Below are 26,460 nucleotides of genomic sequence, written 5' to 3'. Positions count from 1 at the left end.
TAAGACCCCCTTGACTTGCAACACCACTTAGCCTGCCAGAGGTCTAAAACAGGCTTCAAGGTCTCTTGGATCATGTCCTCATCAGGGTTAGTTGTGTTTGCCATGAGGAAGCAGATTTTCAGACAACCCTCCTGCCACTCCCCATTCAGGTACAACCACCCAGTTGTGCTTGCCATGTTTAGTGGAATCATGTCAACGAGCATTTATTAAGTACCATGTGCCGGACATTGCACTAAGGATTGGGAGTACAAAGAAAGACAAAAGACAATTCCCAGTTTCTCTGTTTCTCTCTCTCTCTCTCTCTCTCTCTCTCTCTCTCTCTCTCTCTCTCTCTCTCTCTCTGTAGGCAATGAGGTTAAGTGACTTGCCCAAGGTCACACAGCTACTAAGTGTCTGAGGCTGGATTTGAACTCAGGTCCTCCTGACTCCAGGGCCAGTGCTCTATCCACTGCACCATCTAGCTGCCCATGGCAATTTCGAGTCCCAAGGAGCTCATGATCATTTGGGGATAGAAGTTACTTGTCCTTCATTCTCTAAAAGACCATGACATCAGGAAGGTGATGCCATCACTTGCAAGTGTATTGGATTTAAATGAGGGAGACTGTGCAAAGTCACCACCCTCACTTTCTCTTCCAAAACCATCTGGGTCCAACGGCCAGGTGTAGATCAAGATGACTGGAGATGGCTCCAGATTCAGTGGGAGACCTTGATCTTTTTAAGCTAACATCTTTAACAGGACTCAGATTGACTGAGGCAACGTCCTTCAGTGATTAAGGTTAGATCATTGAAACCTTGCAAAATATCTTGGGGTTTACAGGCTTGATTTTTTCCTTAAAGACCATGCCTTAAACCCAAGTCACTCTGGCTCTCATTAATTGGCCAACAATAGGTCCCAGTCCAAGCCCCACTTGGTGGTCATTGTTTGGGCCCTGATAGCTCAAGGAATGATAGAAGAGGACATCCTCAAATGGCCTCATTTTTTTTCAGTGAAACATGAGTTAAGCAGTAAGTTTCTGGAGTTCCCTGAACACAGCACCACCAGGTTGGTGTCTTAGGCAGTTGCAGACCTCACCCCAAGGACCATGTTAGACCATGAAGGCTGTGCCTAGATTTTGAACCTTCTGACCACCTGCCTTCATCAACAGAATTCCTCTTCCTCCTAGATTTATCCTCTCATGAGGAACAAACTTCACCTCTAACCTCTATATGTGTGATATAGATGCCTAATTGATAAAAACAAAAAAAAAAATCTCCACTCCAACCTATGCTCTTTGAGCATTCATTCCCATCTTCCTTAAACTCTATCGCCCTCCCAGTGCCCCATTCTGTCTTTAGTCATTACTTCTATCACTGGGCACTGGAAGTCAAAGCCAACTGCACTGACCTGGGATCCTTTCCCCCAGTGAATCTAGCTGGTTACCTTCCTGCCCACATTTATACCAAGTATCCTTACTTCTGAATGATCATGGTCCTGTACCTGGCAAGACTCTTGGCTATTTAACAAACTTGACCTTTCCCATTGCTTTGATGAGGAGAGGAGTACCACTGGGCTTTATCATCTTTCCTTTCACTGTGCCATCTTGGTCTCTGAGCATGGCCAAATGCCTTACAGCTGTACCTTAAGGATCACAGAGCATTTCCATCTTCTGTACAGCTAGACTCTCCTTTATATGTTGTTTCCTCAATTTAGAATGTGAATTCTTCAAAAGCACAGGGTTTGCATTCATAGTTTAGGATTTATTCTCTGTTATCTAGGATGCTTAGGATATTTTTCTCTGTAGAAAGGAAAACAAACTTTTGATGGCTAGTTCTAGCCATATAATCATGCCTTTCTCTGTATCAGTAGATGCTAAATTTTTGCAGCCTGCTGTGATATGTTGCAGTGTCTACCTTTTCACTCTGTAGTGTGCATTCATCAATAAATCTGGGCTTCCTAAAGAAAATGTTTTTGTGATTTCCAATGACAGTTACCTGGTCCTATATCACTATTATAGTTTCTATAAATAATATAATCTGTTTCTATAAACAAATAAGCATAACTTATTATGCTTGGATCTACTTCTCTACTCATGATATTTGAGTGCAGAACTGAATCAAAGGTTTTGTGATAACCAACTAAGGCAATGTAAATGTTACAGCACTTTCCTATGGCTAGTTCAATGATCATTGAATCAATAATGAGTTGCTCTTTACACCTTCCAGGGACTTTCAGATGTCTCCTTTTTGTTGCTAACTTAATATATTTTCGGGTGGTATTCAATGCTTCTTTATTGACATGTTATTGGTTGAGTTAATGTAGATGTCACATATGGTGTGCCTTTTGTTTTGTTCTTGAATCATAGCAATTTTATAGATTCTCAACACAAAAATAAATCACTTTTAGTTGCATTTGACAATCCAATGACATATATATACCTGTTCTCATGATATTTTTTTGCGGATATCAGGTTTTTTTAACTTATTGTGTTTTGGTATAGTTAGTCTATTAGTTAGATTCATGTTGTCAAACTCAAAAACTGTATAAGATCTAATTTCATATCTATCTCTTTTTCAAAATTATTTGAGTCATAGAATATTTTTGCTATCCATTTTATTATTCAGTAGCACTTCTAGAGCTAGTGTTAAGTGTAAGTTTGGGATGTCTTCATGTTATTCACCTTTCCTTCAGATTTAAGTAACTACTCAATTTATGCTTTAATTTCATCTGAGTTTAGAAATGACATTATTTCTTATTATTACTCTGTATTGATTTGTAATAGATTGTTGTACATCTTGGAAGTGAAAATATAATTTAAATAAAAAGTATGCAGCCATTGCTGGTAACTAGTAAGATGTTAGAGTACTATAATTCATATCTTCAGTCCATTTCATCTATACTTGTGGGTTTCCTGCGTTGGTGGTAAGTGCCATCTTCACTGAAGCATTTCCAGAAAGTGAAGGTATTGGTATTTGTTATGATGTATATCTATGTTGCCTTCTTGTGGTAGCAGAACACATCACTTGTCCTATAGTCCTCTCTGTTGAACTGATGGTTTCATGATAAATTTTGGGTAGCATCTCTCTGAATTCACATGCCACTCCATCTATTGCCTAGAGGAAGCTAGGTGGTTCAGTGGATTGATTACTAGACCTGGAGTCAGGAAAACACGAGTTCAAAATGTCCTTCAGATAGTTATTAACCTTGTGACCCTAGACAAGTCACTTAACCTCTACCTGTCAGTTTTTTTTTTCATCAAGAAAGTGAAGATAATAATAGCACCTCTCTCTCAGGGTTGAAGATAAAATGAGATAATGCTTGTAATATGTTTTACAAAACCTTAAAGTGCTATGTAAATATTACCCATTGTTTATTTCCTTGGCACTTAGAAGTAGTTGTAGTGCCCCTGACTAGAACACTACTGTAATCAATGATATTGCCAAGTGCTTAGCCATCATCTCTCTATCACTTATTTTGTTCATCCTCAGAAGTAGTTGTATCAGGGTGCTAACCCAATCAAGACAAAATATAAATGGCCAGCATTTCAGGGTTCCTGACAGGCCTTCGCAGCTACCACAAGAAACTCAGGACATGCAGAGTTATTGATATACTTCATTCTCACTGGCATTTCACTAGTTTGCTATTGTCTCTTCTCACCTTGTGACAGGAATTTTTTTTTGAGGGGTGGGGGATGGCTTTGAAGGAAGTGGTTGTGATTATTTTCATTTTATATTCAATGCAGTTCAGGTACAATGGTCCTGGGATAAGTCACTATGCTTTGATTGTTTTTATATGTTTAATATTCTTAGTGCATAGGAGGATAATATACTTTTTTTTTGTAACTGAGTAAAAGTTAGAGGATACAAACTCACCTTATGTAGGCTCCTTGAAAACATCTGTGGAACAATTTTAGTAACTTGCAGGATAAAGGGAATGATATGTATTTCATCCCATTCCTACATGGTTTTGATTTATTCTACTAATCCTCTATATTTTCCATCATTATGGTCATCATCATCATCACTCCAGGCTTGAAGTAACTTGGTTAAGGGCATAGATTCTATGCTAATCAAATTTGCCAATGACACAAAGATAAGAGGTGTACCTGACAGACTGGGTGAGAATTAAGATACATAAAAATCTTGCCAAGTCCAAGTGTTGGGTTTAATCTAAAAAGAGGATAGGAATAAATGTAAAAGTCTTACATGGAGGGTGGTGGGGAGAAAACCCTTTGCAAGTACAAGATGGGGAAGGAATGATTAGACAGTATTTTCTATGAAAATAAGGTGTGGGTTTTAGTTGAGGGCATGCTCAAAAGCAGTTAGCAATGAGATGTGACAACTAAAAAAACTCCATGCAGCTTTAGGCTGCATTGAGTGAGGCATAGCAGCTTCCAGGTATAAGGAGGTGATCATTCTTCTGTACTTAGCCCTCATCAGATCTCATAAGGAATGGTGTGTTCAATTCTTGGCACTAGTTTAAGAAGGTATTGCTAAGCTACGGAGCATTCATAGGAAGACAACCTATAAGGAAAAATGCCTTCATTCCATGTCATATGGGGACTTTTCGTCTGGAGAAGTCCAAAAATGGGCACGATAACTGTGTTCAAGTATTTTAGTATTTTATTTAGTATTTATCATTTGTGTAAGAGGGATTAGAGTTAACCTGTTTGGTCCCAGAAAGCAGAACCAGGGGCAGTGAATAGAAGTTGCAAACTGGTAAATTTATGTGTGGTATTAGGTACTTTTTTGAAGTTGGAGAATGATGGGGATGCTCTTCCCAGACACATTTTCAGGCTAGAGTTTTGCAGAAATTGGGAGAAAAGATTTGTTTAAAATGTTCCTTCTTTAATATTGTGAAACATATGCTTAAAGACAGACATTGAATTTACATATACTGGGTCAGTGCAGGGGGACAGGGGTAGCTCACACACATTTTTCTAAAAAGTTTCCTAGATGATTATTATGATCATTGACGTAAAGAATCATCCAAAATTTGCTAAGTTATTCAGACTACTTGTGTCTTTTCCAATAATAGTGCAAACACATTGTGGCTGGTCAAATAAACCATTTATGATATTTCTTTTGTTAAGTGTCTATAACAAGCTTTTAGAAAATGTTTAAAACACTCCTTGATTAAATTTGAACATACTCTCAGATTTTCTGTCCTTAGTCCACATTCTAGCTATTCTGATTTTTCAGATAACCTATATTTTCTCAATCTGCTTTTCTCTTTCATGTGCTCCATCTATTTCATACATTAATGGGTCCCGTAAACTAATTTGTGGAAGAAACTATTTATCTTTATAAGAATTATTTGTGATGAAAAAGTTTAAATCTCAAAACCATAGAGAACGCAGAGTCTACACATTCTCTTATCTGCAGAATGTTTAATTTCAGATTAGCATTCGTGGCATAGTACAGAAAATATTATGCTGGTAGTGAGCAGATCTAACTAGCCGCTTGACCTTGGGTTCTCCATTAAAGAATCTATTAGAGGTAATGTGGCCAATTGGAAAAAGTGGTGGATTTATATTGGGAGAACCTGAGTAGAATAGTGGCTCTGCCATTGATAATTTATGTGGCCTTGGGCGAATCATTTAACATCTCTGGGCCTTGGTTTCCTAACCTATAAAATGAAGGGATTGGATTAAATCTCTTAATCCACTTCCAACTCAAAATGGATGATCCTGTGATTAGGGTGACCTTGTGACCTTGAGGTCAAACATTTTGTTGTCAGACCTATGGAGCAAGACTTAGAGTTTTGGAGGATAATGCAACTATTATGCAACATAAAAGCAATTAGTTGAGGGAGGCTTGATAATTAGAAGAGAAAAAAACTCATAGTATCTACATAATTTTAAAGAGATCAGGATCATGCCAAAGGTATGGTGGCCAAGACAGTTGCCATAATATACAGAAGAAAAAGAAAAGACATTATTGAACTTTTCTAGCTCCATACCTACCTACTGTCACCAATACACCTCCTTTAACTAGGAAGTTATTCCAGAAGGGAAATGATAGAAATATATCCACAAAAAGTTGGCAGACTTGAAGGGATGCATGAAGAGATGACTCTTTGAATTTCTTTTGTTGTTTTCCATGAAAACAATGATGTCATTGGCAAGGGCAAAGCTTAATACTAATAAATATTATTTAAAATAAACATTATTATATTATAATATATAATATGTTATTTATTTTATATTATTACCATATTATATATTATAATAATAAATATTATATGACATAATAAAAATCAATACAATAAACATAATTGGTTATTGTTTTCAGCTACTTTCTATAAAGACTATGTATTGAAGGTTAATTTTATGATCCTATTAGATATATGGAAATAAAGAGATGACATCATCCTTCAAGTACATAATAGAAAAATTACATTCAGTACTAGTCTATGAAATAATTAACTATTCTTTAATAAAAATCAGGGGTAAGAATCTGAATAACCAAATGGTAAAGATTATATCTACCATGACTTCTTTTAAACAATTAAAGTACAATTGGTTAATGTTTTTAAAAAGTAATTGGTCCTGGCATTCTTGTATCACTTTTGCATAATTTCAAGTTTATTTTATTCACTTTTGTCCCAACCTTTTCTTTTTCTCCCTCATTCTTTAATGACATATCTTTTTCTAGTTGTCTTTCCCAAACTCTTTTCTTCATTTGTTCCTTTTTGTAATTTTCTTCATCCCCTCTCCAATAATCTCTTTGACTTCTTTAATTCTCTGTGTTCTGTTCCCTTCCACACACATTCTCACTACTTTTCAAACTTTCCCTTTCTCTTGGAAATCAGTTAAAGATTCTTTGCAATTGTCTAGTAGGGTGACAAGATCAACAGAAGGGGTGGAGAAGGGGCGGAGTTGGGCTGGGCTGTCAAAGAGAGGAAGAAAGGGAAAACATGCTGAACTTGGTATCTGTTCCTGAACACTGATGAACCATGTGTATTTGCTGTGGCATTAATTAAAGTCTAGTCAAGTTTATTGTGCCCTGTCAACTTTCTCTAATGGGAGCATTGTGGGTTGCTTGTGAGAATGAAAATGAGTTTTATGATGGAAATGTAAGGACGTTGCCATCATGCTCATCTAATTTTTTCTAGACATGATTTTGACCTTTTTGAGACAGATTATAGACATAGACAGACAAATAGAGAGACAGATAGAAAGACAGGCAAATAGAGAGACAGATGACACTTGTCTTGAAGAGAAATCAAACATACAAGTACATTACCATCAACACTGCTTTTGGTAATTAGTGTTTGCTGGCCCTGTAAGTAATATGAGAGAATGAAGGAAGAATCAGCATTGCCAGTAAGAGCTATTATATCAAAGCATGCTGGTGTAAATCTATAATAAAAAGGGAAGTGAGTCAGATAGCGCAAACATAATTTAAGCATTCATTTGAATTTCAAAATACTTTTGTACATGAACTAACGTCTCAAAGAACTAAGTTCATTTAAAAAATTATTTCTAGTAAAATAACTAATATGACCCTTAAATGACAGGGCAGACCAACAAATCCAGTAAGTAATGTTTTTAAGTCAGTATCAATGTAAAAAATGATAAGCAGATAGCTTGAGATTCAAACATTAGCTTTAATGCTTTATGGGAGGTCTTCACAAATGCAGGCAAATTTATTAAATCAATTCCCCCTCCTCACAGTGTCCCTAATGAGACGACCTAATTTCTTAATAATAGGTAAAAACTCATTTGAAAACTTTAAAGAAGAGCAACAAAAGCAATACATAACACAAAATATTCCATGATGTCATATAATTCATGTAACTTTTAAAATATATATTTTTTTAAATTCTAAGATCTGAGACACAAAACTTTTCTAGGCAAGGACTAACAAAACCACATTCAAATAGCTAATACTTGTTACGTGTCAATGATAGTAACAGCCTGATAAAAAACGTAATTCCTCAATAAGGGATTTGGGGGGGATTTTTTTCCTCTAATAACTCAAAGTACCACAGCTCAAGGGGAATAAAAATAAGTATGTCTCTCAAATACACTTTCTACTGGCACAATTATGTGCAGTATAAGCTTTTGGAATTCTTTACATATTCATTTCCAAATGTTTCACAATGATAGAAAACATGTACTCCAAGCCTTTCATGTTTATTAAATGAATGTAAACTATTTATTTTACTCATTTATTGATAGAAGCTGGACTATTTTACTTCTAGTCTACTAGTCTAATCAGAAATCTGTTTCAGTTTCATTCAATTGAACAAGCATTTATTAAGCAGTGATTTTTTTTAAGGTGCTGTGCTGGGCACAAAGGCAAAGAAATAACAATGGCTGTACTCAAGGTGCTTTCATTCAACTGGAACTGGAGTAGGACCATATAAAATAAATTCAATTTGAGGAGGTATAGAGGACAAGCTGGGATTGGAGCAGGGGGAGGATCAGGAAGGCCTTCTTGGCAGGGTACCACCTGATTTGAAAGAAGCTAAGGACTCTAAGAAAACCCTTGCTCCTGTAACATATTGTAAGAATGTTCAGCAAAATAGTTTAATGGATGACTTTTCTAAATAAAACATGCTTTCATGTTTTAAGGTTATTAGAACTGGAAGAAACCTTCAGAAAGTCCAACTTTCTTATTTTTCAGATGAGGAATCTGAGGTAGTGGGATATTCATCTAAAGAGGTAAAAGTAGTAAAGCTGGTATTCATTGATCTCAATACCAGAGTGTGTGTGCGTGCATGCGTGCGCGTGAGTGCACGCGTGTGCACGCTCATGTGAATGTCTTTGTGTGTATTCTTCCCTCTGAAACATTCTGGCTGTGTGCTACTGGCAAGTGACCTAGGCACTGTGCAGATGATAACTTGCAAAGCAGGTATAGATCTGCATTTATAGAGAAGTTCAGCCTTTAGAGTCCGCTAAACTAATGAAATTATTGGCCTATTTGATAAAAATATAAGTCTATTATTATGTATCTGTATATATACTTATGTGTATGTGAATATGTATACATACATATATGAATGTGTGTATATACACATATAGGCAGCTAGGTGGTGCAGTGGCTAGAGCATAGGGCTTAGAATCAGGAAGACTCATCCTCCTGAGTTCAAATCCTGCTTCAGACACTTCCTAGTTCTGTGACCCTGGGCAAGTCCCTTAATCCTGTTTGCTTCAGTTTCCTCATCTATAAAAACAGCTGGAGAAGGAAATGGCAAATCATTCCATTATCTCTGTCAAGAAAACCCCAAATAGGGTTACAAAGGAATCAGACATTACCGAAAATGACTCAACAACAACAACAAATAATATATATGTGTATATGTATATGTGACACAGAGTGTCATCGTAAAGAGCCAGCCTTGGAGTCAAGAAGATAGTTCAATTCCTGCTTCTTACATAAACTAGTTGTACAATCCTGAGCAAGACATTTGTTCTCTCAGTACCATAAACAACATTCCACCATAGTAAGGTGCAGTAATTGTTTTGCTCATTTACATTAGTAAAGCAAGTTTTCCTGACTAGGCATTCTCTGTAGCAAGAAAATGATAAGTCTAGACACTAGGCCATGGGTGGGGGCCACATGTGGCCCTTTAGGTCCTCGCATGTGGCCCTTTGACTGAATCCAAACTTAACAAATCTGGATTCTGTGAAGTTTCAATTCAGTGAAAGGACTGAATTTGAGGAACTAGAGGGCTACATGTAACCTCGAGACTACAGGTTCCTCATCCCTGCACTAGACTATCTACTAATTTATCTATCTAAAACATACTCTATCCCCTCCAAACACCCCCCACACACACATGCTTGTACACCAATGCACAGAGATGGAGTTTTGATACAGTAGAACCATAATTGGCATGGGAGACAGGAGAACAGGGTTTGGAGCTCAGCCATTTACCAGCTCTGTGATCTTGCAGTAGGAAGTCATATGATATATCTGGATTTCAAATTCTCTATCTTCACAATGAAAGAGCTTGAATAGCAGACGTCTAAAGATTTTTCCAGCTATAATATACTGCAATTGGGTATATGTATTGATATGTGGATGTTTCATATATTCATATAACACATATATTTCATATATACATACACAACACACACATGTATGTGCATATATTTATACATGTCTTTAGGCTACAATGGAAATACCCTTTAACGTGGCCGGAGAATAGCAGTATTAACATCTGCCTGGTAGATTTTGACTATAGTTTTATTTCAGGGGGTGTTATTTTATGCAATGAGCATTTCTACTATGTGCCAGAAATATTCATGTATTTAATTCTTGTATATAAAATTTGGTTATTTTGAGTTTCCGTTGCATTTCCATTGCACTGAATATCATACTTTTCAAGAATGTTAGCAATTAATATTCTCCCGCCTCATAAAATAGAATCTCAGAATATTAGATTAATAAGGATGTGTCACCTTAGAATACATCTAAGAGAATCCTTTCACTTTACCATTGAGGAAAAGGAGGCCAAGAATGATATAACATGGTATAGAAGATAGGGCACTTAACTTGGGTTAAAGAAAATCTGGGTTCAAATTCCATCTCAGAAATTTACTAGCTATATGATTCCAGCTAAGTTTTTAAACCATTCTGGGACTTGGTTTCCTAATGTGTATAATAAGGAGAAGGGATTTGTTGGCCTCTCAGATATTTACTAAACTGATGATTCTATGAGCCCACATAGTGTTTCATTCAAGGTCACACAGTTAGTATCAGATTAAGTGTTTGGATCCAGGCCTTCCGAGGCCAAATCCATTGTTCTTTCCACTACGCACACTCCTTCAGTCTGTATTATCAAAGGAATTTCTAATCTTGACTGTTTGGCTTTATCTAGATCAGAAGAGTAGGGAGGAGTTAAGCAGTTATCTAGGAAATCTTGGAAGTATTGCACATATGCATGTTAACCAGGTCGCTTATCACAGACACATAGAGCAAGGTCTTAAGTAAATTAGATTAAAAACAACAAAAATTCTCCAAATCAATACCATTCACAGAACTGTTACAGTATTAGAATTTCAGCTTACTGATATTTGTCATAATGTTCTAAGTGAAAAAGAACTAGTGAATATATGACTATTCTATCTTAGGTTTTCTAAACCTATGTAAACAAGCATGAGAATTATAAGCAGAGAGCACCTCTATGGTACTTTGAGATTTGTGAAGCAATGAACATATATCATCTCATTTGATCCTTCCAACAGCCCTGTGAGGTGTGTCATATTATTATCCTCATTTTACAGATGAAGAAACTGAGGTTGAGAGTTAACCCATTAATCTGAGTTAAGTCTGAGGCAAGATTTATATTCAGGTCTTCTTTACTGCAACCAATAATATCCACTGTGCCACCTACCTGCCTCAAAATGCTACTTAAAATGTTACTGACCGTAGGATTACATTAAAAAAATCACTTCTGTATGCCAAATTTTCTTGAAATTTACTTCCTCAAGTTACCATCTAAATGTAAAATCTCCACCTACCAAACTTTAACTCATCTTGCTATTTACTTTATTCTATCACACTTAAACATTGGTTGATAATTCAAAAACTATTTCATCTGCTCTTCCTCCTTCCCTTCAGTATATAAACACTGCATCCATCAATCATGATGAAAAGAACAATGAAAATTCAATCTAAAGTGGCAACTAGCTTGTCTTTGGTGATTAAAATACATATAACCCAGGAAATATATCCATATATGTTACTTTTACTAAGCAAGATCTTACTGAAATTAATGACATGTTCTCTGATGTAAGAACATGACAATTTAGAATACAATGGAACACCAAATAGAAAGATAATATTATATTAAAAATGACTTTGTTTCATTTGCCCTGTACAAACTATAAAAGCCACATTTGGTCCATGCCTCTTAAAAGACTTAAGTTGTTTTTTAAAAAATAATTAATAATGAATCTCATAAAAAAAATGCCAACTGTGATTTAAACTCATAAATGTGAATCAAATACTTTAGTTAGAATTTTACAAGCAATACTTCATTTTACAGAATTGGATGTTGAAAAATATACAGTGTTTCATCAAAGGAATACAAAGATACTGAGATTTGACTCAAGGCCAACTAAGTTATGAAGCAAGATCTAGGTTCTCTGAAAGTTTATTACATACTTTCATTTTTAATCCACTATTTGGAAAGATGGAAGACTGGAACACAGCAGATCACAGTAGAAGTTTAGATTCATTATTGAAATAATTGACATACTATATTAACATAATACTTTTTTGGCAAGGCTGCTATAACACCAACACATCACATCCACAATAATGTGAACCTAAATTTTGGCTATTGCTAATGCAGGTATAATCTCATGATTTAAAAAACAAAAAGGACAAGGGCAAAAATAGCAAATTTTGAATAATTAACAGTTGAAAAAAATTTACTGTTCTATTTGGTAATACAATTCTTGAAAAAAAAAAAAGAAATGTCATCTTCAATTGTATAAAATATCTTTTCTGTGCTCTAGTGTTCAATTCCATCACATCCCACTCCATTCCTCATTTATAGCGCTCCTACTGCCTCACCACCTTACGCCTGGCATAAAATAAACCTAAGTTAAATCCCAGGGAGTGGGATAGGGAGGACATTTTCCAAGGGAAAATTTAAGAATTTGATAGACAAAGGGAAGACATTTAAAAAAACAAAGAATAGAAATGTAAAACAGCTTTTTTGGGGGGTGAGGGGATTTAAAAAAACGTACATGTACTAAGTTGAATAATGCTCATAAGACCATTATAGATTATTTGTTATTGTTTTTTCTCTTGGCCAGATTCATAGGATCACAGACTGAGAGCTGGGAGAGATCTTAGAAATCATACTGTCCAAAGGCCTCATTTGGAGATAAGGAAACAAACCTGGAGAGTAACAGACCTTAATTGAGTTTGTTCAATTTCTAGTTTTAAGTAACAAAATCTGGATTTGAACCCAGGTCCTATATTTCAAAGACAAATATCTTTCCACTAAACTCTTTACATAGGGACTGCCTCAATATATAGCCCATAAAGAGCTTTGGATGCTTTATGGATTTTTTTTTAAATAAAAGGGCTCACCAGGGCCTTGCTTCATGGAGTTCATCTTAAGAATTATAAAACTGTATTGGGTCTAAAACCTTCTAGTCACCCCCAAATAGCACAGCTCTTATACAACTTATTTAGTGATACGGTTTTACATTAATACAGAGAGGATTTTCTAAAATAACTGCCAACCTTCTGATTCCTCCCACTCATCTAAGTCAGTGGTGATATTACTAGGGGAGGTAATTTCATGTTACCATATTAAAAGTAAACTATATCCCTGATTCATTGTTAGCAGGTCTACAACCTGCAGCTCGATTATCCCTAACAGCTTTTGAGCCCACCAACCTGCTCCAATTCCTTCGGGGCCAGTAGTTGGTGTGGAAATGCAGAGAGGTAAAACCGAATAAAAATAATGAAGATAATAATACCCAGCATTTATAGAACACTCTTTGATTTGCAAAGCATTTTACATGTTATCTGATTTGACACCCCCCACTGCAACAGTGACATGGATTTCGCCTTGTAAATTATTTTTATTTATTGTGTCTCACCTATATCAGTAATTCCAGAATGTAAGTGACTCATTAAGAGGATGCAGGCAACAACTGATTAGTGTTGCCTCTCCCTCGTTTTTCTTTTGGCTCCAACCATCCCACCTGTTTCAGGTTCAATCACTTGAGTACGGGTGCCTGTTGCACCTGTCTCTTCTTTCACAAACAGGAACACTGGACAAAGTAGACTCCTTATTGAAGCTCTGGCGAACCAAGGGTGTCCAGGTTTTTTTCCTGAAAATATTGGAGAAAAATATCTGTTATCCACCTTTCCATGAATCTTCTGGGTTGGTGAAGAATTTTCTCCCTCCAACCCCCAGCTATGCGGGTAAGTGTATGAGAGAGAATATTACAGCAGTATCAGTCCTACCCCCTACATCACCTAACTCTTCCTGCCCTGCTCTTCAACCAGCTTCGTTGCAAGGCTGCAAACCCAGTAACTAATGAGAGCAGAGATATCAGATTTGTGACTGGATCTGAGCTGGCACGAAGGAGAGGACCCAGACACTCACAGGCAAATAGTGCCACCTGGTAGAAAATCATTAGTGGTTCTAAAACAACATTTTTTTTTTAATGCCCTCCTACTTCTGTTGTCAAATCGCTTCTCCACGTTTCCTAGGCAGGCAGTTTATTCCGGTGCCTCCGAGGAGGGGTGGGAAAACGTTGCAAGCGTGTTCAAAAATAACTCACAAAGATCTGAATCTCAGAGCGTGCCAAGCACTTTTGTTGGAGTATATAACACAGTCTTCGGATGCCTTCTGGGATATTGGTGGTTGCATTTCCCCTGACAGCCCCACGGGGTTAGGTACCATTCCTCCACCCCTGGGACTCGGGAGAGAGCTCAGATGCTGACTTTGGGAGTTCCTTTTATGCTTTCCTTCTATGGAGAGCAGCTCATGGTCGGGCTCCTCTAGGCTCATCTGACACACTCCCCTCCTACCTCCCACCCCCAACCACCACCCTGTGACTTTCCCAGAGCCCGTCTGCTCATTGCAGAGAAGAAGCAAGAAGAAACCTCGCTTTTCCACAAGTCTCTGCCTCTTCACTCCCCCTCCTTACTTCCCCCTCCCCATTACCGTCACCCCTCCTCCGCCCCCGCCTCCGCCTCCTCCTTCTACTCTGCAATCAGGGGAATAAATCAGGGAAGGAAACAGAGAGAGGGAGAGAGGAGACAGAAAAGAGAGCGCTTGCCGAGATCTGTTACAAAAGTAACCCTGATGGCGGCTGATCAGATGAAGCTGCTGTGGGGAGTAGCAGTGAGAGTCTAGTGTGTTTTTCTCTTTCCACCGTCCCTCATTCTAGATCTCGATTTTGCTCACCCTACCTCCCCCCATCGAGCCCCTCCCCATCTCTGGCACCTTGCTTGCGTTATCTCCAGGCGTCTTTCTTTGCAGTGTGTGCATTGGTGTTTTTGCCTTTTCTCTCCCTCTCCCTCCCGGTTTGTTCCATTATCCTTTTTATTTTTTTCCCCTGAGTTGGGGGAGAAGAGAGAGAATCGATCTCCTATCCCGAAGATGGCTGCTGGCTGGCTGCTAGTCTTTAGTCTGACACTTTTCCAATCTTTGCTGATCAACCCTTCATCGGAAGAACCTTTTCCTTCGGCAGTCACGTAAGTCCACCCGAGGAGTTGGGGCTGGAAACGGATGTGGACAACGTCTGCATGTGTGTGTGCGTATGTGTATGTTTGTGTGTATATCTCTGTGTGTGTATGTATGTGTGTGTGACTGAGAGAGCAAGGAAGGCAGAGAGAGAAAGAGAGAGCTAGAGAGAGTTGGGGGCGGGGGATTGTAAATTACCAGGAGTTCCTGTCTTTCTTGCTTGGGGGGAGAAGGGGAGGGAGAGAGGAGGAGGAAGAAATACCAGAATCTAAGTTGAAAATGACAAATGAGGAGGTATTTGCAGGGTTTGCGCTTAGAAAATAAACATGAAATCCGAAATCTCCCGCATCGGGTATTGGTTCAGGGCTAGGCGGTCTCAGGCAACAAAACACCTACATTTGAAAATGAGCGACTTTTAAAAATCCAGGGGTTTCCCACTACTTTAGCCCATTTCTCAATTGCCCTCTTTACAGTTTAGCTGTGCTGAGAGAAAAGTTTCCAGCCGGACACATGTTCACATGTAACCAGGCCCTCTGAAAAGCTTTGATTCTGTTGAGATTTAGTAGACACATACACATGAGTTTTATATAGATGTATCTCTTTTTCTTTTTTTCCCCCAGTCCTGAGTCAGCAGAGGGCTACCATCTCCTGTACTTGGCCTCAGATTCGATTGTAATTGCCTTGTTAACAAAACTTGTGTAGTTGACAATTGACTGGTTGCACTTGACAGCTATTCTTACGTGAAGTGTATCTCCCTCCAGGACTTCCGAATGTTTTGTTACTTCTAGTGGGCTTGCTGGGGGTCCTAGGAGCACATTATCCTTTCCTTCCTGTCCGTTTTAGATGAACTATGCAAGCAAAGCTGAGCCATCCAGTTTCTGTAGTTAAAATGAACAATAGGGAGTTGGGGGATGTCAAGAAATCTGGTTTCTGAAGGAAAAACTAAAGTTATTTACAGGGCCATTTGAATTTTTTTTCCTCGCATTGTCACAAAACCAACACCGCGTGTAAATGATAAGGCTGCCGTTTATTGTGGTAATATGGCTTTTAGAGGTGATAGCCAGATTCTCATGGAAGGTATGGGATTGAAGAATAATTTCCTCTGCTTTCACAAGAAACATTATAAAATCTTAGGGAGATAATTACATGTACTTACATACAAATAGCTATACATATATGTGCACCCACATATCATCATTCACATTTATGGTTAAGTGCACTGAATAACCTAACAGGCATTTTGGGAAGCATTTATTTTAGTTCCTGAAACTGGGTTACAGCTACCACCAGTAGGTAATTTTAAGTGGATGACTCACTTTAATACATTTTACATAACAAAAACAAAGCCAGAGGTAGCTTTCTCTTTCCTGGTATATTGCATTATAAAGGATTTGCTGTCCTTTGCTGGCTTAGTGCTGAAGACTTGAGGTTTTGGTGGTGGTGGTGGTGGTTGTTGGTTTTTTTTTTTTTTAGTAGATACAAGCCCTGTATTTTCACCAGTTGGGACTCTTTGGAGGAATTATTAATAGATTCGGTTCCCATTCTTTGTTGCGTTAGATATTAGTGACGGAATATGGAGAATTTGCACACTAAACAGTGAGAGTGTAATACCAATACTGTTTTGTTTTTCTTTTATCAAATAATGTAAAAAAAAAAAGTCTTTTCCTAGAGCATCTTCTGCAATAAGAATTGCTTCCGCACACTTAATGTTCAGGAAATAAATAAAGTGTGATAATTGGCAAGCTATTCAGGTGGTGACACTGCATGTTAAGGAAAGACAGAGTTAGCCAAATAATGATGCCAACTATTTACATCAGATTCAGAGTCTCACTTCTATTGCTGTCAGGAGGGTGACTTATAAAGTGAGTACTTAAATGAATTGCTTACAGTTTACAAATTGTAAGCTCTTGTCCCGTATAAAGTTACGATTCTTTCAAGTGTAGTTATCTCCAAAATGCTTTGATTTTACATTTACTTGACTTGAGCAGCATTTTGTGCCTCTGGTTTTTGAAACTGACAGTATTCATTCATAGTTCTTGAAAACATTTTTATAGAAGTACATCACTACTCTTATAAAAGTATTGGTATTTTAAAAATTTAATTGGAAAAAATGTTCCCTTGGAAAAAAATTGCAGGATCAACTTCTTGATCCTGCAATCCATAGACAAATATTAAATTGCACGTCCTTTCTGAATTAGAGTAATTTGCAATAAATGCTTTTCTTAAACTGAAACAACTAATTGATTTTCAGTTGTCTAAAACTGAAACATACTCAACTACCTGTTTATTAAGAAGACTTGGGGGTAGCCTCATAAGATATAGCAGACACAGACTTAAAGGAGATGTTGCTGTTCATTTATTCTAAATAGAGTTCAATGATTTTCTCCCCCTACTAGTAGAGAAAACATACAAATGATACAATTTACAATTATCCAAAAATGAAATTTCAGAATGAATTATATCAGAAGTAAGAGAATAAGCAGTGATTTGTACTGACTAGGGGAAGAAGGGGATACAGTTTACAATTATTCGAAGATGGGATTTCAGAATAAATTACTTCAGAAATAAAATTATAAGCAGGATTTTGTACTGACTAGGGGAAGAGGGGGAATGGTCCTCAGCAGGTGACATTTACAGTCTTTTTGACAGGATATTTATGTGAAAAGTTGGTGTTATCCATGCATAATCAGAGGCTGCAATATTAGACCTTCCCCCCCCCCCGCCTCAGCCAGGCTCAATTTATGATCAAACTTCATGAAGCAGAGAATAAGGCATGATGATTTCTATAATATATTCTTGTCTGCTTGCTTTTCCTTACATCCTCTGTTTGCATTAGAAACTATAATTAGGCTAGGTTATTTGTGTAAGCTTAACATCTAGTGTATATATTATATCTTTTAAAAATTAATTTAAATGTTATCTTTACTGAATGCAAGTAAAATGCTTTCATATTTTAAAATCATTTATAGAAATTGATCTTTTCTACAGTCTTCCCTTTGGTCTTTTTATTGTTTCAGAAATTGTAGCATCTTAGAATTAGAAGGAACCTTTAATAAATCATCAGAAAATTTTGAAGCACTACAATACACTGATTTTATTGGAACCTAAGCTGGAAGTGGTCATTCAAAATTAAAATAAGATACCATTATTTTATAGAGTATGACATCTTAGCACTGTTGAATATTATATTATGCTGATATAGAAGAAATGTAAAGCAGACTAAATACATCCTTAAGGTCTCTGCTTCTGGCTTTACCTACCTTAAAATATAGCATTTTCACTGTAATAAAAAGTAGCTCTAACCTCATTAAACATTAACTACGTTCTGTTACTTAGAATTGACATTAAAATTGGTGATCTATGGCAGACAAAGGAATTCTGATGTTTTCACTTCATGTTTAATAACTTATTATTTTTGCTAAAATCAGGTAATCCTAAATATCCTAACAATGATCTACTAGGGATTGTCTTACAGTGAGATGTGAAATGCAGTGATTACATACTTGGCCTTTGCTAGGAGCCTAGCTTTTTTTTATTTTTAAAGCGGCTTTCAGAGTAGGGAGCTGTCTCTTAGTTTTAGAAACAGTTTGTTAGAGCATCTGCTCCAACATACCAGATTTAAAATGCAAAATATCAACACACCCCATTATACTAATGCACTTAAGTAAAGGCCTCTCTTTGATTTATTAGTGTGGTATTCTCTCCACCACACTGTATATGTTTTTCAAAAGCTTTCCATTTATAGCTCAATGTCATGTAAAGCCTTTCTTCCTACATCATGCCTTATTTCTTATGCAGTCTTTCAAAAATGCCAGAGTCGAGTATCATTCATGACATAGCTATTGTTATTTGGGGATTGTCTGATCTGTATGGAGAAAATTAGAAATTTAACTTCTCCAAGTGGAATTCCATAAAAGAATAACTCAATTTTTGACTTGAATATCCAAGACAGCATTTGAAAGTGATGGGACAATTTTTTGTTGGTCCGACATGGCATGGGAAAAGGTATTGTTTCTATATCATTCCTGATGCGACTACTCAATTCTCTTCGATGTTTTGCTATGACTATTCTGACATGGTACATGTTAAACTGTGCTTCTCATGGCTCAAGAGGCAAAATGAAGAAGAGGAAAGATGAAAGTATATTGTATTCCTAAACTTCTTTTGCCACTCGTCTTTCCCATCAGCTGTTCTCCAAAATGTCTAAAGCTACAGGTGATTAAAACTTGCAACAGAGTTGCTTTTCTTTAAAAAATGGCCACATAAATTTGAATGCAGTTGCGTAGGTACCACTATAGATCCCACCTTTGCATTAGAATGTATTGGGAACACACTGACATTCTTGTTGGTCACACACATATGCAATTTGGAAAAGTACAAGAAAGAAGAGAAGTTAGGAACGAAGGGCTAAGCTCGAATGAATTTGTATACTTTGCCATCTCTTTCTTTCTTCCATTACTGTAGATTTCCCCCAAAGTGGCAATATCTAGGTGAAAAATGCCAAGATATGTATGTTGAAATTAAACCCTATTTTTTGTTTAACATTTAACGTAAGACTTAACATCTGAAAGGATTTTATACTGTAATGAAAAAGGAAAATTAACTCTTTTCTGCCTGAATGAAATGTAGCTTTGCTCAGCATCTTTTATTGATGATATTTCCTGAACTTCAAACCAAGGAAAAGGTAAAATAATTAAAATTCTTTACTTGTCTTCTTTCTGAGATATGGCCAAAGTGTAAAATGTACAGGCCCCATATTGTACCCAAAGTATGACATTTATCTAACCTGTGCATAATTTTAAATAGCATTTATTTATAATTGAGTTGGGAAAATTATATTGTTCAAAACTCCCAAGCTAAGAGTATATCTTTCTTTTGACACAAAGATACTTAAGCTTTTCTCTTTTTTGGAATGCATTTATTATTTGAACATGTCCACATTTTTAAAATACTTTAATAGATTAAAGCAGCATGGCCACAAACTTTGATTTTCAGTGGGTTAAAAAATGTAGTTATTTGCTTATCTGTTATAGATTTGTAAGAACACAACCACTTGCTTATAGACACAAATATATGAATGTGTACATACACATATATAAACACAAGCAATATGTTATATGTAATACATATAGTACATGTTTTATATGTGTGTATATATAAACATATAAACACATTAAATATATAAATTCTACCATTGAGGTGGTATTTTCAAAGCAAGAGTATGTGTTTCATATATCAGTAAATAGCCTATGACTTTCAATAATGATGGACTTTTATTATTTGTAATGAGGATTTGTTATTGTCTTTATTAAAAGCAAATAACAACACCAAAAAAACCCTTTTAAAACTCTTGAGCACAGAGAACTAATTGTACTCATCCAAGTTTATAATACTTTCTAGGACTATTCAGTGCACAGAGTCCAAACTGTTCCCCAGTCTTTCATTTAGGAGTTTTCCATTGTAATTCTCTTCCTTGATAAATGATTATAGAAATTTAATTAATATGTAATTGACTTTATATCTACATATGTGTGTGTATATATATATATATACGCATATATATGTAATTTTTATACTTTTTAGTGTCTTCAAATATCTAAATGTGTATATGTTTCTCGTAACATGCAGTGCCATGATGAACAACAAAACTATCGCTGTTGTGCTGTAGTATATATGATAGGCATTCCCTAGAGTACAGCAAAAAGGCAGCGGATTTTAATAGGAATTGATATGTGCTGTTATGCTCAATTCGGCTTTTTACCAAATTTCTTCCAAAGATTTTAAATATTAATGACATGGCCCTATTGAGACAAAATCTAATTAGTAAATTAAATAACTCTGACTTTATTGTATGTAAATGTATATATGAAGATATTTTCATATATGTATTATTGTTATACATCAGATGATCTATCATTCATTTGTAAGAGGATTTGGGTTTTTCTAGAATATAAATACCTTGATAGGCAGTGTCTTTCTGTTCATAAAATGTTTAAGTTCTTAAGTATAGTTTTATAATACTTGCATACTTATGTATGTCATGACATGGTGGTTTTATGTAAGGAAATTTAATAGTTCTTATTTTCTTCAATGCAATATTTACAAGACCAAAATATTAAAATGACTCATTATTGGTATAAGAAAAATATACCTTTAAAGATAATTTTGGCTTCCTTTTAGGAAAAGCAAAAGAAAAAAAGTTTTTTGATCTTGAAATGTTCATGGTCTATTTTTTTTTTTAACGATCACTGTATGGTAAATGTAATCGAATTAAAAATATTTACTTTTATGCTCAGAAGATAAACAAATTTGGCAGTGTATTGCAGCATTTCAAACAACAAAGGACTAGCTTTCCCACAAGAAAAATGTGTACCTTTACATATTTCTGTCCTTTTAGTACATTTTATACAATTATAATTATATAGCCTTTAAATATATTTATATAATTTAGCATGTATATGCATATATACTATCTATCTTGTCACTATTTGCCAGAGGATAAAGGAGTCTTGCTATTGGTGTTTTCATTTTTTTCCTATTTATTTATATAGAGATTAACAAGTTTATGGAAAAGATCGACATTGTGGGACCAACAAATCAGCACACTTTTACACTTAATTACAGCAATTCAAAATCAGGCTGTTCTATATGAAGCAGTGCTTGAAATATTCTTTGAATATGGATATGGAATATTTCTGGTTAAATGTTATTTTAACACTTGCTTCTGCTGAATTTTCCTGCTACCATATGCTTCTGTTGAATTTTATCATCAGTTTGCATTTTTAATTGTAGAACTTTAAAATACAGAACCAGTTAAGCATTAAAATAAGAATAGTGAAAGTTGATGGGTGTTTACTATTCCAGAAACCTGAATTGTGTTTAAGAAAAGTATTATATTTTTGAAATGTGGTCATTTATGAACCACTTTGAGGTATTTTCTTTAAATACCTTTATAGAAATAGCACATTGGCCTTCTAGTCACAGCTAAAAATGATACTTCAGCATGCACTTGTCCTCTCTCTCACTCTTTTGAAATGTTATTTATTGATGTGAGGTATAACCATTGTAGGCTAGAGAAAAAAATCTTTTCCTCTAAGCTACATGTTCATGGGTTTTAATTTTTTTAAGATTTCCTTATTGCAATTCTACTTTTTTCTTTTTAAGTGGCTTTTCCAGTATCACTCAAGACTTTGACCTATATTGAAATCCTTCTGTTGGCTATTTTTCATTGATAAGTAAATCAATATCCTATAAAGAAAAGAAATTCAAACCAGTAAGGCTGTTGATTAAAAATTTGTCGGAAGATCCTCAGATATAGCATCTGGATTTGGGAAGACAAAGAAAATAGGTTAGAAAGGCCTATGAAAATTGTTCTTACCATATTAAAAGCTCCATAAACTGAAGACCAGAGAAGAGAAATATGTTATTTGGCAGGATCATGGGGAAATAGAAAAATAAAATAAAAATGTACGTGAATCCTGGGCATATTGCTTGCTTTGAAAAATAATTAAAAGTTTTGGCAACGGTAGAGGAAGTGCTGAGTGTGAGGGAATGCCAGAGGAAGTAACCCCCAATATTAAAAAGGAAGATAGTAGCTGACATTTATATAATACTTTACGACTTTCAAAGCACTGTTTATACGTGCTCATAACAACCCTTTGAGGTAGATATTATAGGTAAATTTCTCATTTTATTTATGAGCCTAAGATAGGGGTAGTGATTTGCCCATGAAGTTTGTGTTGGGTCTACAATTTAAAAAGAAACATTCAAAGAAGTTAATATTTAGTTCCCAAGGCCTTAGTTCTCTGGATTACAAATTCACTTTGGAAAACAAAGATGATAAAATGGTTCAAATTCCAGAATATAAAACGACTTAAATATTACAATTTTTACAAAATCCTGGGAAAGTGATTTGTTATATAAAAATATAGCATTAAAAGCTAGATAAACTGCTAGCAGCCCAGGAAAAAAATGCTGTGGTGAGAAATTTTCTCTTCTATATTTCATGAAATGTCTATAGAGCTAATACTTTCAAGGCAAGTGGAACTCTGGGAAACAAGCTCAAAACCACGCCAACTGTATTCTACTTGAGAGGTTCTAAAACCAAGAATGCTGCATATTTATTTATTTTTTAAAATAACCCCCCTTTAAATACCTCACAACAGCAAATACAAACAAAGGCTTAAAAAATGAAGCCTAAAACATAACAAAGGAATTCAGAAGTAAAGCAGCATGATAGAGTAGGATGTAGGATAGAGTAAACCACTGCAATCTTCTGGATAGCTTCTGGAGAGCCCCTGCAAATATTGAGCCATACTCTCAAACAGGATTTTACAGGGACTCAAAATGGACAATTCTAATTGCTGAGATTGGGAGGTCTCTGGGATTCGTAGAGTTAAACATGAAGGACAGATTCCAGGAGAGTTGCTTGCTCTTATCTTAACTCTTCTACCTTTCTCTTTAGCTTTTCATGCTCTTCTCAGGGTGTCAGTTTGGGAAGACTTATGGTTCTCTCTATTTTTCCCTCTGACTTTCTGTCTCTGACATCGTTTTGTGTCTCTCTGACTGTCTTTATGCCTCTTTCTCTCAATTAGGCAACAGGTTTCTGTTTTTGGGTGTTGCAAGAAAGGGTTCTCCATGTAGCCCAATCATTTGAAATCAAGAATTCACAAGACTGAAGGTATCTGACAAGTAATAATAAGACTAGGGTTTATTGTTGACTTTGCTTTGTCTAGTTACAACCATTATCGTGTGGTTTTTATTCCTTCCTATTTTGGTAGTGGAGATTAACCACTACACGGATGTTATTGACGACTGGTGAGTATGAGTATGTTTTGTAGAAAGCTGTCACAGTAAGAGCAACAGCAGTGTATAATTACTAAAAAGATACAGTAAAGCAAACCAGTCTGACAGTTTGTGTGGCTTAACACCATCTTAATATGATCTCCCTTTAGTAAAGGGATCATTATCGGCCTGAAATCAATATATCAAGAGAATGAATTAATACACAAGCACGTTTTTGAATGAAAGAGTATTCTGGAAATTAAGGTCTCTGAATGTCGTTGAAAGGTCAAGGCTTTGGTATCAGTAACTCTTATTATTGCTGAAATTTTAGCATTCCCAGAATTTCAAGGTTGTTTGTATGAATGGTTACTATCGTAACCACCAAACAATAGACCTAAAAAATAGCCCTGGTCTCTTTGGTGCCACCAAAAATTTGTTCAGATGTTGTATTAAAATGAGATTTGTGGCTTGAAATAGAAGGTGACAGATAAAGGGTAAAGCCTTTTATTTCTCTTTGTGGACATGATTTTGTATTTACCTACCCTCTTCCTGTGTTGTGCTACTTTGAATATTCCAAAGCAGGTCTTGGTGAATGGTTGTGAATGGTGAACATCTGCTCTGTTGTTATTTAATTGTTTTCAGTCTTGTCCAATTCTTTGTGACCCTATTTGGGTTTTCTTGGCAAAGATACTGGCTTCTCCGGGTCATTTTACAGTTGAGGAAACTGAGGCTAACAGGATTTATGACTTGCCCAGGGTCCATAGCTAGTAAGTGTCTGACAGGCCAGACTTGAACTCAGAAAGATGAGTCTTCCTGTTTCCAGGTCCAGTGTTGTCTCCACTGCACTTCCTAGTTGCCATGTAAACTATCTAAACGTGCATTACCACATCCACCATTCTTAGCTTACTTATATAACACGTTACAAATGATAACTTATGTAGTACAGATATCATGACCCCATTCTACAGATGAGGAAAATGAAGTTCTGAGAGATTAACTGATAACTTGACTTTTATCATAAAGACCAGAGATATCCATGTTTGAAATCCAGATGTCAAAATAAGTCCAGTGCTTTCTGCATTCACCCTTTACTGAGATTAACATTATTAACAACAGTATTCATAATGTCTTTCATATATGAACATATTACATACTGATCATCAGCAGGGCAGATGCTTTGAGTTGTTCTAGTAATGAAGACAAATTAGAGTGTTTTATACTCATCTTTGTACAGGGTAGATTCAACCACCTTAAATCTCTAGTAGAATATAAGCTTATTGAGGGCAAGGATCGTTTCATTATCTTTATTTTTCCCAGTGCCCACCACAATGCAGCTTTAGTAGGTGCTTCATATTTGTTGTTGAATCCATACCCCTTCATCTCTTTTGCCTTATGAAAAAATAATGTGTATACATACAAGATGGCTAGTATCAGTAGCGCAATCTGGAACAAAGCAGACTTCAAATATCATACTGGAGAAGGGAGGTGATATTTCTTGCCACGTTAGGATCAAACTGTTGACCTTAGCTCTGTAAGCTGGAGTATTAAACTCCATACGACTAATTTGGCAACTAGAAAGGTAGGAGAGGAGAAGGCCAGGCATTTCTGAAAGAGTATCTCAGAGTATATTTAGCCATTCTACTGAGAGAATAAAAGGTGATGAAGACAGCAGATATTCTGGCATGCTAGAATAAGCCTCCATCGACAAAGCCAGGGCAATAGCAATAGCCTAAAAATGGGAGAGGAAGGGAGACTGACAAGGCAAGAAAAAAATAATAATCCTTTAGGCATTTCAGTTTCGGTCCTTTCTAAGTCTCCACATTTGATAGCGTATAACAAAGTGATTGACTCAGTTTTTAAGAAGTCATAACCCAAATGCTAGCTGTTTTTACTCCCCAAACGAGAATTTCTTTCTTGCCTTGGAACATAATATTTAAAAATTAATAAAGTTTCCTGTTGACTATATGATCCAAAAGGATGGTCCTCAGAATACTCAGTATGCTGAATAGTAAGGCCAATAGAATTTTTAAAAAATATCCAAAACATAAGTTAGTTTAAAAAAAAATCTACCAAGAGTGGCTAGAAAAACACCAGGGTCTTATTTGCTTCTAGAATATTAGTCACGTTCCTTTAACCCATTCCTTTTAATCTACAAAATCAAGGCAGGCCTTTGATAAACACTATTCACCCAGGGTGGGCATGCCATAGTTTAATAAAATTATGTCTTAAGTACTTGCCTTGAGGGTTGGGGGAAGACTATAAATTAATACCATGACTAATAAGTATTTCTTGATGATAAGAAGTGAAAGAGCTAGTTTTCAAGTGCCAGAAATAAGCTTCTCCATGGCAATCATTTTGACATTCTCTACAGAAGAAAATGTGTAAAATCTTTATGATGCTGTCACTTTAAAAAGCTACTCTTCCTTGCCAAGGCATTATATTAGAGTTGGTTTTAATTTGCTTCTGCAAAAGTGTGAGGATATTCAAAAGGAGTGAGCTGTGTGAAGCCTCAGGAGCATGTG

The 26,460-nt window shown here is 36.0% G+C and overlaps 1 protein-coding gene across 7 annotated transcripts in view; it reads left to right on the top strand.

The window, feature by feature from the left end:
- The first annotated feature begins 14,266 nt into the window (after window positions 1-14,266).
- The window catches only part of CACNA2D1 (calcium voltage-gated channel auxiliary subunit alpha2delta 1), a 665,577-nt gene continuing 653,383 nt past the window's right edge, over window positions 14,267-26,460 (top strand). For 3 of the 7 annotated variants that reach the window (XM_020984468.2, XM_020984467.2, XM_020984465.2), the window contains exon 1: window positions 14,272-15,165. In XM_020984468.2, coding sequence (XP_020840127.1) covers window positions 15,071-15,165 — 95 coding nt within the window. In that variant the 5' untranslated portion in view covers window positions 14,272-15,070. Of the gene's footprint in view, window positions 15,166-26,460 lie in introns of all 7 variants that reach the window. The other 4 variants (XM_078154570.1, XM_078154577.1, XM_078154574.1 and 1 more) reach the window with 4 other exon arrangements.

The sequence above is a fragment of the Phascolarctos cinereus genome, unplaced genomic scaffold (assembly GCF_003287225.1).
Source record: "Phascolarctos cinereus isolate Bilbo 61053 unplaced genomic scaffold, phaCin_HiC Scaffold_1;HRSCAF=81, whole genome shotgun sequence".
NCBI lineage: Eukaryota > Metazoa > Chordata > Mammalia > Diprotodontia > Phascolarctidae > Phascolarctos > Phascolarctos cinereus.
This window is presented reverse-complemented; position numbering and strand designations above follow the sequence as displayed.